The sequence below is a fragment of the Argentina anserina genome, chromosome 1, assembly GCF_933775445.1.
Source record: "Argentina anserina chromosome 1, drPotAnse1.1, whole genome shotgun sequence".
NCBI lineage: Eukaryota > Viridiplantae > Streptophyta > Magnoliopsida > Rosales > Rosaceae > Argentina > Argentina anserina.
Genome location: NC_065872.1, coordinates 7,112,450 through 7,130,470, shown reverse-complemented (window position 1 = coordinate 7,130,470; position 18,021 = coordinate 7,112,450). Strand labels below are relative to the sequence as shown.

The 18,021-nt window shown below is 36.9% G+C and overlaps 1 protein-coding gene across 1 annotated transcript; it reads left to right on the top strand.

Moving 5' to 3' along the window:
• Positions 1 to 8,697: 8,697 nt before the first annotated feature.
• On the top strand, positions 8,698 to 9,474 carry LOC126782045 (uncharacterized). The gene has a single exon (XM_050507202.1). The coding sequence runs from the start codon at positions 8,771 to 8,773 to the stop codon at positions 9,239 to 9,241; it is 471 nt and encodes a 156-aa protein (XP_050363159.1). The 5' UTR covers positions 8,698 to 8,770; the 3' UTR covers positions 9,242 to 9,474.
• Positions 9,475 to 18,021: the final 8,547 nt, after the last annotated feature.

The following is an 18,021-nucleotide window of genomic DNA, read 5'->3' as shown; positions in this document are numbered from 1 at the left end:
CAAATGTTTCATTTCTGACTATAACATCTCTCATAAGTTCCAAACTGTGTCAGATGCTTGAGAAAGTAAGTTGTAACTGTAAAGTATGAAATTGAAAGTCATAAAGTACCAATTTTTACAATAATTGAAGTTTCATATACAACATTACAACATAACAATGCTGGTACTTGGCAATATGCTTAACAATCAGAAACTTCTTCTATGGGCTGGTATCTTCGTTTCAGAAGTCTTCATACAGATTTGAATGCAGACTTATATTAACACGAATCTTAATTCAAACTTCTCTACTACTTTCTGGAATAACATATATTCCTATTCCACCGTCTGAGCTTCACAGTAAACTGCAGCTAGGAAGTGTGATATATGAAGATCAAAAGAATTTCTAAGACTCTCATACTTCGTGAGTTCATATTCAATCCAATTCAAAGTAAGCAGCTGACTGCTCGAGTACTTCACTCTTCCTTTTTGTTCTGTTGAAAAGTGTAAGGAACTAAGGATAAACTACTTTTCGATGTTTGGGCTTTAACCATTCAAATCCTTTTCGTGCAGATCGATAACAGAAACAAATTCCAATTAGGTACAATTCTATACACAAGCATTATATGCAGCATTAACTACGATCCATCTTTGAGCAAATACAAGCCTCTCTGCACCAGAAACCAAGAAGGTTAAGGCACATCCAATATATCCCCCAACCTGTCAAGTTTTTTATGGCATCAAATTGCATTATTGAGACCAAGGAGGAGACAAATATTCTTTGTATTTGTCAACAGTAATGGTCATTATTTAGTACTGATTGAACCTATGATAATGCAGAATATATTGACAATGGAGGGTCTTCCTAAATCTGAGGGGACTAAGAGGTAGGGCCTTGACAACCTTGCATAGCTAGATAAAGTGCTCTGAAGAAGTTTCAAGGTAATGACACTGCCCAAATACATTCATCAAATTAACATCTAAATGCATAAAAAGATTTAAAGGGATATCTTGTCTGCCCCTCTAAAAGGTTTATTCAAATCTAACAACTATGGTTTTAGTCTTAGATCGGATTCTCTTCCAGAGTTTTGTCTAGCTTAATAATCCCACATATAATTGAGTAGGATTTGCCTTTTTCCGGTTGGTGGGGTTCATAATTTGAGTTGCCAACATGTGTGTGATTCATATTCAATGTATTTAGCAAAGAAGAAAATAGTCCATTCCAGAAAATAGTATCTCATATCCATACCCATTCATGATTTCATGCATCAAATTTTTCATAAATGCTATCCTATATATCTTAAAATTCATCTTCCACCTTAGTTTTTTCCTTCCCTTGAGACTTAACGGGCTTTCAAGAAAAAGTTAAGCCCAATAGAAGGCAGCCTCTGGCTGTCTAGGCATAGTTGGTGTGAACAGAACATAAAAGCTCATTCTAAAACGATGATTGCTGCAGATGAGAAATACTCTTTGAAAATCTACAGAGGAGGCGTCCATTGGTGATTGGTGGTAGACATTTCTGTCAAAGAGAGCATGATTGCATGAGTGATGAGTGTCTTTTAGATTTTGGTGGGCAATGGGGGAGAGACGAAGAAGCTTCAAGGAATGAAAGAAGGGTTTAGAGAAATGGTCGATATGGGACATGTCAATAATTAAATGCCCTTAAAGTGCCTTCATATTCAATTAACAAAGCATGATTAGTTTACAAATCTTTCTGACAAAGCATGGAGTTTTAGAATCTAGGTATATTAAACTAAACTTAAGCAGAATATACAAGGAGGCCAAGTAGGAATTGCGTTCTTTTGTTGTACGTATAATCAAAAACATAACGAAGCAATTAAGAAACCAGCATCACATTCCACGAACTCCATTGCCGGTGTAGAATTGTCGGGAGTTTAAGCCTTTGGAGACCGTTTCTGCAGAATTATATTAATTTCAATTATCTGGTAGTATAGCAGGATCCATAATTGGTGATTCCTCCCCTCCCACTCTTACTCTGTCTATGTCTATCTGTCTCTCTCTTTGTAATACGTGACAATTTAATTGAGGATAACATGCATGGCAAAAATGAACGAAAATTCAACTGGGTTTAGTTAATAGTATATGATCAAGTTGAGCTAATCTTGTTGTGTTGTTGGTGTATGTGGGATTACAGTGACAACGAATCGTGTGTCATTATGACAAGAAACTCAATCCCATATATATATACCTTCTCCTCCTTAATCAACCCTTCTTATCTGCCCTGTCCTGTGAAATTATTCAAACAGTTGTATTCGAGTATATACGTACCTACTAGCTAATAATCTTGTTAATCTTGCCGTTTGTAAATAGCTAGTTTTACCACCTTGGTCCGAGGTTGAACTGGTCGACGTCCAAACTGATTGACTAATCAATGATATGCCGATGATTCTGATATTATATTCTCATTTGAGATGCAAAAATGATGATAATGTAATTATCAAACGAAAATTACTTGCTGCATGCAATTAAGAAATATTCAATTGAAACCATTAGAGCACTACTTAATCGAAAAAAAAAACGATAATAGCATTACACGTGAAACTATTTCCTTGTTTGACTAAAGAAATTCGAAATTATTTTCTAATGTAAATATATTAAGAAGATAGCGAAGACAGAGTGTTAAATAGCGACAAGCGTGGTTCGTGGAGCAATTTGTATCAATCTTGTCCCAACTTAGCCACATCACAAGTGTTGAGTTTTAATCACAAAAGACCCGATACAATTGAGGTCCACCCACTTATGAACTCTATTTTATTTGTCACTTCTTAAATGTGAGATATCTCCTCTCCAACACACACTCTCACGTGTAACATATTTTTTAGGTCTGCACGTGAAACAAGTTAATATCTCACACACTAGGACGAAATAAATCAAAGTTAAGTAACCAACAACACTTGATGACAGTCCACTCAGAAACTCTCCGATTGCATGATAATGGAACTCAACTCGGGCTCATGACCAAGTGACATCAAACACGGACCCATAATGAATTGGAAGTGCGACTTGAGAGGAACCCATTTTGATACCATGTTAAATAACGTCAAGCGTGGTTCGTGAACTAACTGTACCAATATTGTCCAAACCTATGAAGCATAGACACGCTTGAACATGCGAACTGACTTTGGACACGGCTCGGACACGTGAGTATCCGAATCGGACATGCGGACACGCACCAAGTCATAATAAAAGTGAAAGTGCTTATGGTGTGATTCGAACCTTGGTCATCTAAGACACTCAACAACTCCTCAACCATTCCAACAGATTCAGTTTTTGTTATATTTATGCACATTTTAATATATATATATATATATATAAAGAGAGAAACTCATGATAAAAATAAGAATACTTGTGGTGGGATTCGAACCTTGGTTATCCAAGGTACTTATCAAGTCCTTAGCCATTCTAACAAGTTATATTTTCATCATTTTAATGCACACTTTGATATATATATATATATATATATACATCTAAAATTCGAAATACTTTAAAATTTATAAATTAATTTTTTAATAAATAAATATATATATATATATATATATATCAGTCCCTATCCAGAGTGAAGCTTCACTCTGAAATTACAGAGTGAAATTCTAATTTTGGCACACTTTTCGGTCAAATTTTTTCACCATAAGTGATTCAATATTTAGGTATGTTATTCAAGATCATCTCTACAAAATTTCATCTAATTCGGACATCGTTAAGGTATTGAAATTATATTAAATGAATAAATGAATTAAAATTGTTCAACGTGAACCGTTCGTGTAAATCTCAATTTTGAAAGCTCAAACCATTATCAAATTGGATGAAACTTTGTGGAGATGATCTTGAATAACATACCTAAATATTGAATCGCTTATAGTGAAAAAATTTGACCAAAAAGTGTGCCAAAATTGGAACTTCACTCTGTAATTTCAGAGTGAAGCTTCACTCTGGATAGGGACTGTATATATATATATATTAAAAAAATATTTAATTAACGTGTCCACCACGTGTCTGTGTCCAAAAAAATTATATATGTCGTGTCTACGTATCGAATTGTGTCCAATACGGACACTCGTGTCCTTGTCCGTGTTACTTAGATCCAAATTTAGTCATCTCATATGTGTTGGGTTTTAATCACAAAAGACCTCGGTACAATTAAGTATTATCCACTCACTTAATCACTTATAAATTTTATTTTATTTGTAATTTCTTAAATGTGAGATCTCTTTTCTATAACTCAAACAAACGATTTAAAATTGCTCAAGAACAAAGAACTAGGATAGTATGAGTGTATGACAAGAGGACATGCATGGATCCTTTTATCAGTATGGAACTATGGATATTAGGATATATCCGTTCGTACTGCACTTTGTATCTTCTGTAATGCAATACAGGAAGAAGTTTATGATGGCGTTGGAGTAGGGTATTGGCAAATTGGCAACGCATTGCAGAAAAGGGCGGCCGAGTCTGGAAGGAAGCTCGATGATCTGATTCCTACTGTTTACAATAAGCAAGCAGCGCCGGGATACATGGAGCATGCAGATAGCAGCAGACTTAGGGCTCATACCCAACTCAGCTTACGCCACCCCCCCCCCCCCCCCCTCCACGTGCCTCTCCTCATGGCAATGCAGCGAGGCACCAATCGCACCATTGCACTCCCTCACCACGCCACGTTTTTCCTAGTTCCCATTTTTTTCTGAAAGGTCGTTTCATTTATTTTGCTTGGCCCTAGCTTTCTGGATTTTGTATTTTGCTGGATTCATCTACCCTTGATTTTTTGCATAATAAACATGCATGCCAGTTATGGCCATTATTCACTGATCTCTCTAGAATTCTAGTGATTTCTAGATCTCGTGTTAAAATGTTTTCCGACCCTAGTAATGATCACCTGCTTAGTTTGTCTATGGATCAGTGACATGAGTCCTGTCACTCAACTACTCCACGTGAAACATGGTGTTGCTAGGTAAATAAGCAATGTGAAGCTGTGAACAATGAAGTGAATGAACTAACATGTGACCTTCTAGCAAATGCAATTTTACTGCGACTTGCGATTTCTGGGGGGAGAGAATTCACCCCTTCTATTTTGGTAGAGAAAACTATTACTTCCATAATTTCGTTGCAAGTTAACTTATCTGTCGGTACGGTTTTACCACCAAGTGCGTGCTAGCTTAAATCAGTAATTCTATTATGATCTTTGTGGTCGTATTAGGTTGTCATCTCTAGTTTTGCGAGTTACTGTGTTATGAAGTTCAACTCCGACCACCTCGTGAGAACACCGAGTGTTTCTGATTTTCCTCTTCAAAATGTTTTACAATGCATGTAATTTACATATGTGCAACTGTGCAAACAGGGGCGGATCTCATGTGTTAGGTGGGGGGACTCAAGCATCCCAGCCAATAAGGGAAAAAAAACACCCGGTACTATTTTTTATTTTTTAGATGTGTGTAGACTTATTATTTCTAAATTACCCTCAATTTCTCATTGTATTATACCATATAATGAATAATTAAAATAGAATAGACCCTAAGTGAAACCACCCAATGTCCCTCTTCAACTCTTTTTCTTCTTCCTGAAGGACCCTGAGTCCCTGACCCCAAATCTTAAATCCCTAAAATCCCCAAACACAAATTTAACCAGTAATCTGACTTATCTCCACTTACATGGTCCTCTAGTCCTCCACCAGACCACCACTATAGGAGCATGGTGCCAACCTTCATCAACAATTTGATCTGGTGATTGACTGACTGGTGATGGTGAGTGGTGATTTTGCAAGGGTGTTGTTCCTGCATCATTCTAAGTCTTGGCAGTAATGAGCATGATTTTGCAAGGGTGATTTTATAACTGTAGTTATTTCATCTATTGTGAAAACTGAAAACTAGTATTGGCAGTAATGAGCATGATGTTGTGATATTGAATTGTTTCGAATTGTGCTATGTGCATTTATCAATTTGGTAGCTGTAATGTTAGTAGTTGTCTAATATATGCATTGGTATTCAATGATTATATGTTATTAGTCTAAGATCTAAAAAATGTTAAACCCTCTGCCAAAATCGAAGCAATTAAAAGAAATTACTTCATGATTTTCAAGGGATGTTGAGTCCGGAAGTTCCAATTTGAATTCTACTCCTTCCATTACTTCTCCAAATTTTAATGATGAACCACAACTTTCAAGTCATTTTCCATTACCCAACTCTCAACCTTTAGAGCCACCAAATAGGATTAATGCTCTTCAACGTGATCCTGGATTACATTGTCCGATTTGGGAATGGCCAGTGGATGAGCAAGATAGAGCTCGAAAAGCCTACATTTCGTGAATAAGTTTTATCCTGAAGATTTTGATGATGGTGAAATGTTTACTCTTCAATCAGAGTGTGCATATTATGAGAAAGATATGCGACGTGATGCAAAGTTCCAGAAATTAGAATACATTGCTGATTTGTGCCACACTTTGGTTCTAATAAGGAAGTCTGAATTTTTTCCTATGCTTTATAGATTGATTTGTTTAGTTTTGACTATTCATGTTTCTACGGCAACAACTGAAATGGCATTTTCAGCTATGAACATCATCAAGAATAAACTTAGAAATAAGATGGGAGATGAGTTTCTTAGTGATTGTATGGTCCTTCATATTGAAAAAGAGTATGCTGAGTCTATAGGTAATGATGAGGTGATAAGAGAGTTTGAGGAACTATCGACTCGTAGAGTTAAATTTAGATAATTTAATTTTTTTTGTTGTATCCATTTTTATTTCAATTAATAAAATTATTTAGCACTATCGATATTTTCACTATTTTGTTCTTTTTTGGTTTAAAACTTCAAGCATCCTCAATTTAGTCATTCTAGATCTGACACTGTGTGCAAGTAAATTTTTGATAAGGAGATGCCTTCTGTCTTTTGGAATAAGGAAGACGAAAAAAGATGGTTTGTCTCGTGCTACAAGTAGAGAAAAGGTATAAATCTTGGAAGAGAAAAGGAAGAATACTAGCATAGCATCAGCTCTATAATCTGAAAAGATCTAAAATTCCTTCAAGGCAAAGGAATAGATTCAACGTTCTTAAAGAATGAATTCTATGGATACCAAAAACCAACATTGTAGTGGATGTTTTGCAAATTCTAAGTGAAGAGGTGGTTTTGTTTCATATTTACAATCACTTTATCCTTTCGAAAGAAACTCACTAATTCATGTTCATTCATTCTCCTTGATCAATATAATTTGTTTATTATAAATTCTCGTTTATTCAAAAATAAAGGTATTGTATCATATTTAAACTTGAATATCGGTAAGCGAAAAATAACTATACGCCTACGGTAGAGAAGTTTGATATAGATCACAAATGAAAAGCAACACAATAAAAGTGTACATACATTGAATCAACATAAACAAATGACATTTCTCTCTTGTTTGCAGTCCCTACACTACAAGTCGCTTTTATGATACCTCTTGTATTTGTGATTGAAGTGTCTTCTTGTCAAACGGAGAAACTAGTGCAAAGAAAAGTTTTCATCTTCACAAGGAGCATATGATCACACATAAATGACTAAGACTCTTGACTCATTACTGGTCAAAAAATTTCAACAAACTCCACTTTCAACACGGTCTTATACTCTTATTATCCAACCTCTCCATCCTTTTGAAGGAATCAAATTCTCACTTTATGTTGCAAAACAAAATTATTGAATTGGTACACCATCACTTGATCCATCATGTCTAGGCGGTGAAAGCCATTCGTTTCGTCTTCGGGGTACGATTCTTCCCTTTGCACAGCACCTTATAACATCACCTACACTAGTATAGAAGTAAGTTACACTTTCATACCCACTTCTTCTAGTTCCCAAAAGATCACTCATTGTCCTTCTCACTATGTAAAAGAGTGATAAGGTGCATGCATCACATCCTAGACTAGTGCACTTTGTAGGCAACAACGTTCAACCCGAGTGAAAAAAGCATAGTAAGTAGTGGGCATTGGCATTGATTAAAAGGTCTCTCACCATCCCATTGTACCCGTGACCCGTTTACCTTGACATTTTCTACAAGTCAATATTACCTATACTTAGGACTCCGAACTATTGGTCGTCACAACTTGTCTATTCTCGCTACATTAAGATTTATACAGGTTGAAGTCTCTCAAGTTTCTAATTAGTCTAACCCACGTCATATTTTCGACGCTATTCAATTCGAAATATAAAACACACTTACGCGCATTTACTTAATACGCAATAGATGTCTCCATCCATTTTCAGAATTTAAATTAATATAAATTTAACTTTACAGCTCGTCACATTCTCAATTAGCTACAATTAGCTAAAAGGGCCAAGTGACCAACAAATATCTCATTCCCTCTCAATCAAAAACAGCACTCACAAATATCTCCTTACCTTTTACCACAAGGTACAATGCATTTTCCCCATTTACCTCACTTCCCTGACCCCTCTTACTCCACAGTAAAAAAATTCCCCTTCTCCTACTCGATTAGTCCCTCCCCTCGTTCCCATGATTCAGGGGTAAAAACGAAAAACACTCCCTCAATAAAAAAATTTGATACAACCTGTCACCACCAACCTCCAGCCTGGCCCTGCCCACATTGCTTAACTAAACGACAAATCCTACGTGGCACCTTGTTCAGTATTACGAGCCACCCGCCCACCACTGCTCTCCTCCTCTCTCTCTCTCTATTTATACCCCCTCATTTCTTCTCCACACCTCTCCGTGCTCCGATCTCGATCTTCCTCACCTTCTCTCTTAATTCCAACTCCGACCCATTTTCTGGGAACTGCATCCAACCCGACCCAGATGGGAATCTGCAGCTCAACTGGCTCCACCCAAGTGGCCACCGCGAAGCTGATCTTACCGGACGGCAAGCTCCAAGAGTACTCCTACCCTGTCCGGGCTTCCTACGTCCTCCAGAAGCTCCCGACCTGCTTCATATGCAACGCCGACGAGATGGAGTTCGATGACGTCGTCTCCGCCGTCCACGACGACGACGAGCTCCACCCCGGCCAGCTCTACTTCGCTTTGCCGATGAGCTGGCTTAAGCATCCCTTACAGGCTGAGGAGATGGCCGCATTGGCCGTAAAAGCCAGCTCCGCGCTCATGAAGAGCGGCGGCGAGAAATGCGCCTACCGGAAAAATTCCGTTTCTCCGGTGACCTTTTCCGGCGAGGAGGTCAAGTCCTCGCGGAGGGGCGCCGGTGGCGGCGGCGTGAGGAGGAGTGGTAGTGGAGGGAGGAAGTTATCGGCAATGTTGAGTGCGATACCGGAGTAGTGAAGGGTAGTGAGGGAATTTAAAGTGAGGAGGGGTTGTAAATATGGTGTAATCATCTGGGGGATGTGATTAGGTTAGAGGTTTAGAGGGTTTTCGGTGAATTACGGGAGGGTAATTTTTTAAATCTTTTAAATTGTTGTACCTGGCAACCATTTCTGGAGTTGTGTTACAATTTTGGCCCTAGATGGTTTTGAGAAAACAGAAAAATTATAATCTGTTCTCAAATTTCAGATTTTTCTTTGAGCTCATGATTTGGACTTTCGTCTTTTCTAAACTCATTGCTCGATTACTATGTTAAAAGATAAACAAGCTTGAGTGGCATTCAAAAATTGTAAGCGTTAACCAGCTCGCCTAATATAAACGATACTTTTCAAGTACAGTAAACAAAAACTAATACCGCGCGCTGTTTCTTTGATAGTTTTTAGCAATTGAAAGCTGTGGGTTTCATTATAAAACCGCCTGGTTTAACAGCAACAACGGGTGTTAATGGTGCTTAATTAATTAGTTTATTAACAAACGGGCCAAGAAATCTGACTGCCGTTTTTCAAACTCTTAATGATTCCGGCTTGAATTTGTGAAAGGTAGTATGATAATTATGTGCGCTATCTGATACATATGTCACAGACAGACATATGGATATAAAGTAATAAGAGTTGGAGATGAGGTGTGCTATTAATTCGGCAACGGGATTTTGATGCAGAGGGGTGTTGATAAGTAAGCAACGCGTTAATTAGATTGGAAGCAAGGAATTTCTTTACAGCTGTGTAGTACAACAACTGGGGACTAAAGAGAAGCCATCGCCATTAATTTTGATCAAAACGGATGCGTTACGGATATGAATCCCTCCCACTTGATCAGTACAGTTTAGGATCTCAAATTACTAAAAACATTATTTTTCTAATTAAATTTTAATGTAACAAATTAAATGTTAAATATTAGTCAATTTTAAATTATATATATATCTCATAAATAATATTTCTAAAAAAATTTCTAGCCCGACCCATTATGAAATCCTAGCTCCGCCCTTATTTAGGATCAATTATGTGAAATATCTAATTACAACACGTACGCTAGTCGCTAGGATTGTTGATATTGTGTTGTGATTAGTCTTGATCGATGAGTTGTGTGAACATATTTTGACTACGAAATATATAAGATGATTAAGTGTTATCACCTATGTAACACAGACACGTCTCTCAGCTACCGTATCGCGTGTCCGACACAGACACGGATACACCCAGACATAAGTATCGGAAATGAATACGGCCCGAACACGCGAGTATCTGCATCGGACACACACCTACTCATGATAAAAGAGAAATGACTTATGGTGGGATTCGAACATTGGTCATTCAAGACACCCAACAACTCATCAGTCATTCTAACAAATTCAGTTTTTGTTATATTTATGCACACTTTAATATATATAAAGAGAGAAACTCGTGATAAAAATAAGAATAGTTGTGGTGGGATTCAAACCTTGGTTATATAAGGTACTTATCAAGTCCTTAGCCATTTCAACAGGTTATATTTTCATCATTTTATTGCACACTTTGATATATAAATATACATTCTAAATACTTTCAAATTTTATAAATTAATTTTTAATAATTATATATTAAAAATAATATTAATTAACGTGTCCATCACGTGTCCGTGTCAAAAAAAATTAATTTTTCGTGTCTGCGTATCATATTGTGTCAGATACGAACACTCGTGTCCGTGTCCGTGAAGGTATGTGATATTTCTTAATCACTATAGGAGAAGTGTTCTTGAGAAGGAAAGAACTCCATCTCAGTCTCATTGTATCAACAAAGTATGAAATCATGGAGTTGACGCATTTGCAGTAAAAGTACTTTTATTGTGATATATCTGCAGATTATTAAATTGCTCAAATACTGCACTTGGATTGATCTTATAATTTATTAGAGAAATATTATCTTACTTATATGATGCAGCTCACTGCATCTCTTTAGGAAAGATATATTTATTTGTAAATTCTATTAAATGTCTTCTGATTACTTAGAGATATTTCTGGATCAAATTAGTTCATTTGTTTTAAATGCATTACTGATTGTGTGTTGATGGAGAGCTGTATAAAAGGTAAACATTGTCTTGTGTTTTACTCACTTCCGCACTCTGAAAAAGTAGAAACAATTGTGCTCTCATTGTCATCTGTATTGTGACTATACATGTGCTTGTTGAAGAAAGAGTCAACCAGTAAGGGGGAAGTCTCCAGCTGTGGGAGCTAGGAGCTAGCTGTGTAAGAGCTAGATGCAAACTATGTGAGAGCTTAACCAAGTTGTGTGAGAACCTGAAGCTAGATGTGTGAGAGCTAGAAACAAACTGTGCGAGAGTTTGTTAGTATAGGCTGAGTGAGTCTATGTGTAAAAACTGAGTGAGAGTTTTTACAGCTTGATTGAGTGAGAATCAAGTAGTTAGGACTGAGTGAGAGCTCTAGTATACAAGTTTAATTGAGTGAGAGTTAGACAATTGTATTTGAATTATATTGAATAAGTAAATTCAATCACAATGCCTTTTCCCCTCAAAATTGAGGTTTTTGAACTGTGATATTCTTGAGTTATTTTTCGATCTGATCTATTAACATCTTTAGTCCGTGGTACATAGGTTATCACTATCTAATTAAAGTTGTGTTAAACTAAATATACGGCTGGCTACCACACAACTTTACATTCGATTAGTTGTAAACTTGTAATTGATCAGACATGAGGTCATTAAGGTGCATATGAATTAACCATTTGTCTAATTCATCGATCAAGAAGTAATAACTGTCTGAGTTACAAAATCAAACATTGGAAAAGAGCTGGTTTATATATAGAAGCTAGAGAGATGATTGGCTCAAACTTTGGAACTCTGTTCCTCTGATATCAATACATGTTTGAGTCATATAAACCTTCAAATTCAACAGATATCATCAAATAAATGATGTCTTATCACTCTTATGCCAATTTCCAAAAGCTACATGCATATCAACTTATTCACAATATTGGAAATTGTAAGCCATTAGCCATGGATGGATCGATCGGGGACAAAGTTTGTATTCACATTCTTCATCTGTCACCCATATATGCATGATTCACTCACTGAAAAATGACTTGCATAAGAATAATTTATTGATCTCAAATTATATCCACCGTTGCCGATCTTCTCATAGAATAGGATCGACGTTGATATGAAACACCAAAAAGCGATGATCAATGATAATGAAGTGGGAATTCAAGCGTGCTTAATATAACGCATGTGTTTATAATACCGTAATGTCAAAACGATACCTCAAAAATCAATGAGCATCGTCATAATGAGAATATTAAGATCGAGAAGGGACAAGACATATGGCGCCGGTCATTGTCGATCTCCATTGGCATTGGATCTTGGCCTTGATAATAAAGACGTTAGCTAGGTTTGCTGAGAAGCTGCTAGCAAGCTCAGCTGAGAAGGTAAAATGACGTGAATCTGAGTGTGTACGAGTGTGATATAACGACAGAGATGGAAACTGAGAAGAAGAAGAGCAAGAAAGCAACGTACGCTTTTGCATGGGATGCTTTCAATTCTGTACGTATAATAATACACAGGTTTACAGCTGTTGTGATATGCTTAATCCATCTCGATCATATGGAATTTTGTATTGATTCTAGTATACAGTGAGAGGTGGTCAACAACTTGTGAACGGACTTCTTGTCCTCTGGTGTAGTTGTCTTTTTTTGGTGTAGGTAAATTGGTAGCCAGGTTCGAAGAAATTGGTGTAGCAATATATTATAACGTTTCCCTCCGCATACTCGATCACCAGAAAAACTAAAATCGTAAGATACAAACGGCATATGTCTAATTGATAACTTGATCGGGTCATTTCATGCATAAGGTACCGGTATAAGCTTTCTTATCATTCATAACATATAGTATGTGGAGATATGAAAAACTTTATTCAATACTAATATCTTCTTTGATCGAGAGTTTAATTATGGTTGCTAAATATGTTCATTCAGCTCGTCTAACTATCCTATTGTATTGATAAAAATGTGTTATATCTCCATTTTATTTCAGTTTGACAAGACTAGTTGCACAAAATTAAATATACCATTCCTCCTTCCACATGTTAAATTAAACACTACAATTGAACTGAAAATTAACAAAGCGATACAAGGCAGTAATAGCATCTCACAGTGAAATGTGACTCAAAAACTTGTGATTGGCGGATTCGATGCTCCGACAGCTCCGTAAAGATTTCAAATTTTCAATCGATTGGCCTCCACGTATATTAGTATCAGTTGTGCGCTCAAGCATGTATTGCAGGTAGCTAATTTTATTGCTGATCGGCTTACGAATATGGCTTTTTCACGAGTTATGACTATCAGTTGCCTAGTTCATGTTTGATTTTCTTGTTTGACTGTTGTATGTGTTCTTAATTAGCATCTCAGTTATGTTTGACACTTAGTTAGCAAGCACGCAATCTCAAGCTTAATTACTATATACTACAAATTAATATTAACCAAGATTAACAATGATCTGTACATCATCTGAAGTACGTGCAGTGGAGAAAAGAATTTAGTACGTCTTCAACAAATTAACATGAATACCAGATCATGTGAATATACTTTGATTGAAGTGTTAAACAAGGGTTAAATGTCAGAGAGAGAATCAAACAAGTTCACCGGCCTGTAATTAACAACGCAGGAAGGAAGCTTCGTTGCTTAATTTACATAGATTTTACACAAGTGGGGAAGAAAAACCTTCAGAAGGGAACAGTATAGTTTGAAATTTACATGCATCATCATTGTGCAGGTGAAGCTGATCAACCTTGCCATCTCATTGGAGAGTGACCATACTAAATTGGCCAATCCCAACAAACTTCAGCGCTATCCACAATATTATCACATTTACTACCTTAGCTAGCTGCTTACTGGTCCAAAACCAAAGCAAAAGCAAACAAATAGATTAACTTAGTAGTGCTGTAGTGGTCCTCGAGTTCTCGTGATTTTAGTCCTTTTAAGCTTCAAGATGACAATGCTAGCTAGTTAGCTTGATTATAAATCCCAGATCGGATAATCATTGTGTTTATAACTTTGTTTATATATGCTTCTGGAGTTTGTACTGGCTCCTCCATCTTTCCCTTAGGCTTGGAATCTTTCTGATTTCTTCTAGATCGAAAATATATACGTTAGGGTTCCAGCTAGCACACTGTACCTAACACTCATCAGTCATGGTGTTTTCGATCTCACTCGGATAAGATGTGTGCTAAAATTAGTAAAACCCAATCTCGTCATTGATATCCGACTTGATTTTCATTCTTCCTTGGACAAACACATTTCTCCAACAATCTTTTGGTTGTTGCATTTGAAGGATACAAGTAGCCTGTTTGTGGGTTGCACAGAGAATAAATCAATAGTATGTATCAAGTTTGTGAAATTATCCATGTTTCGTAACTTATATTTAGATGTGAATGAAGACAAACATGTTGGGTGAGAAATAAGACACCGAAGTATAATCATTGTGCCTCCAGAGTTTTATTATTAAAATTATTAATTGCTAATATGAATCAAGAACATGGGGGAATCAAGATCAATCATGGTGAGTTATATCTAACAGTGTATTACCACCAAACCTAAATGTTTACCGGCTCTAACATTTTGTAGACATTGGTTTGTCGACACCGTGGACGGCCACGCTGATCAGTTGCATACCACTACTCAAACACTCCCATATTATAGTGTACTGCAAGATCGATCATTTCTGGTCTAAACTATGCGCAACTTTGCAGAGACATAGCTAGCTAGAGTGATCAGTTTGGTTGAAATCTCAATCATTTTAAAAATACTAGTTTCTGGAAATCTGCATCAAGAACAAGGAACAGAGGATATCGTTTGGATTTTAGCGATGAAGGATCAGTGCTGCCTCCACTACAAGTCTCTTTATGTTTTTGTTTGAGGGCGAGAAGATTCCAACCTTGTCACTTTGATTACAATACAAAAGGGCAGGGGTCGTGTCTTATTATATATCAAGCGTGAATATCATGTTCCTCATCACTTATTATGCCCTAGCTAATCAACTTGTTTTGGCTTGCCTCCATTTTCGTCTTCAAGCTTTAACCTCCCACTCTTTTTTCTTCCATATCCTGCAACAATTATACGGTCTACATTGCTTCGATACTAGAGCCCCTTCAGATCCAGCTGTTGATGTTGTTTATTATCTACGTGATGCATTTCTGATTTCTCTCCGTCAGCCTTATGCATTTCTACCCACTACCATTCCACATAGGACAAGTGCGTACGCTTAACCTAAATGTATGATCTTGAAAAGCATAGATACTAAGAACTATAAACTCTATATTTACTTTCTTTCTTTCTATTCACTAGTCTCTCAAAGTCCCTTAAACCATGTTCCATATGTGAGTAGACTTTGTATTTGATCATATTGTTTACTAATATGAATATACTTACAAACATAAAAAGTGCAGTTTGATTATAATGGTGTGGAGTTAAAGTAATTTTACTCACTTATTGATAACTTCTTCGTGCCATTTCAAGATCTTCAGTAGTAAGGAAACTATGTGTTATACTTTGCTATACATTATTATCCCAGACTATATGGATTGGACTTTAATTTAAAAAAAAGCGAGCAATTGGAGACCTAATTAGTTTGAGGATGTGCAATAGTCAATAGACAAATGAAAAAGTTTTAAGAGAAGGGACAAGAATTGATGAAAGGGAAAGATCATGTTCAGAAAATTGAAGAAAGCTTAGGGAAAAAAAGTTCGATAGACATGGCATTGCTTTACTTTGGAGTTCACACATTTTGTTATGTATAGAGTGTAGTGCTAGCTCCTTCGTTAACAGATGAATGTACGTTCTTTCGTCTTTTTGTTTTAAGAGTGCTCTTTTTACATAAGTGGAGTTTAGAACATATTATATACATGCAATCATTGATAGGGACTGTACATCACGATCAACGTTAATATCATACGGTTCATACCAGAATATTGCTCATTGCGTTTTTTTTTTTGCAGTTCATGATGTGACCAGTTTGTTAGGAAGTCAGTATTAAACTGCATATAATAGCATATTGAAAACATAAAGTTGCAGTTAGGAGAGCCCGTAGATGACAATCATGTAGGTGTACGAATTTATGCTTTGTATTGATTGCGTGCAGTTGCTAAATGCCTTAGTTCTTGTCATCCGTGTGGAGGATGAGAGATCCCACATCTAAGAAGTGACAAAGAAAATAAAGCTTATAAGTGGGTGGATAATAACCAATTGTACCGAGGCCTTTTGTGATTAAAACCCAACACCTGTGAGGTGGCTAAGTTGGGACAATATCGGTACAGTTGGTCCACGGGCCACGCTTGTCGCTGTTTAACATGGTATCAGAGCGGGTCCCTCTCCAGTCGCGCCTCCAATCTTCCGTGGGCCCGAGTTGGGTGCCAATTTGTCATGTCATCGGAGGATTTCCGATTGGATGACCACTAAGTGTCGTTGGTTACTGGACCTTAGTTTCTTTCATCTCAGTATGTGGGATGTTAATCTGTCACGTGCAGACCTAAAAATTAGGTTGCACGTGAGGGGGCGTGTTGGAGAGGAGAGATCCCACATCTAAGAAGTGACAAATAAAATAAAGCTTATAAGTTGGTGGATAATAACCAATTGTACCGAGGCCTTTTGTGATTAAAACCCAACACCTGTGAGGTGGCTAAGTTGGGACAATATCGGTACAGTTGGTCCACGGGCCACGCTTGTCGTTGTTTAACATGGTATCAGAGCGGGTCCCTCTCCAATCGCGCCTCCAATCTTTCGTGGGCCCGAGTTGGGTGCCACTTTGTCATGCCATCGGAGGATTTCCGATTGGATGGCCACTAAGTGTCGTTGGTTACTGGACCTTAGTTTCTTTCATCCCAGTATGTGGGATGTTAATCTGTCACGTGCAGACCTAAAAATTAGGTTGCACGTGAGGGGGCGTGTTGGAGATGAGAGATCCCACATCTAAGAAGTGACAAAGAAAATAAAGCTTATAAGTGGGTGGATAATAACCAATTATACCGAGGCCTTTTGTGATTAAAACCCAACACCTGTGAGGTGGCTAAGTTGGGACAATATCGGTACAGTTGGTCCACGGGCCACGCTTGTCGCTGTTTAACATAGAAATGATGGCATGTATTACGAAACAAATTATAACTAATAAGGCGGTGACATATATCGTCAAAACAGTAATAAGATCTTAAGAAGATTAACTCGGGGCAACTGTTGTATATGGACTCAAAACGTATAGAAAATTTAGGTTTTTTTTTCAATGTCATTTTGTTGTGATCAAAGAAGAATATTAGTAATTATAAGTATCCGAAAAGCGAACTGTTCTATATATCCTTTGCTATTATTGAACAGAAGTAGATGATTGTGGGACGCTAAAGTGACAATTTTAGAGTATAAAACAGGGAATAGATGAGAAAAATATTATAGAAATAGGTGAGTGATCACCAAAGCACATTAAACGGGTATAATCAAAGAACTGCATTCCTACTTCTAAACAGGGACGTATCATCATATATTATACTTTGCAGAAAAGGATTGCAGGGCCTCTGCATTTCGCATTCCATAAAAGAAATATTTGAACGATTCGAACTTTATAGTGTTTGGAAAGCAAGTTATTAAAGAAATATGGATAAGCTAGAAGCATTTGAGGGACCGATGATCATTGCGATCGATCACTTTCGATTTGCAGGGAAGAAAATAAGAAGCTGGATTACCATGAGCTTCTGATCAATTAAGTTACTC

Bases quoted from the DNA above. Each gene is read 5' to 3' on its own strand.
- LOC126782045 (XM_050507202.1), top strand. From the start codon at position 8,771: ATGGGAATCTGCAGCTCAACTGGCTCCACCCAAGTGGCCACCGCGAAG.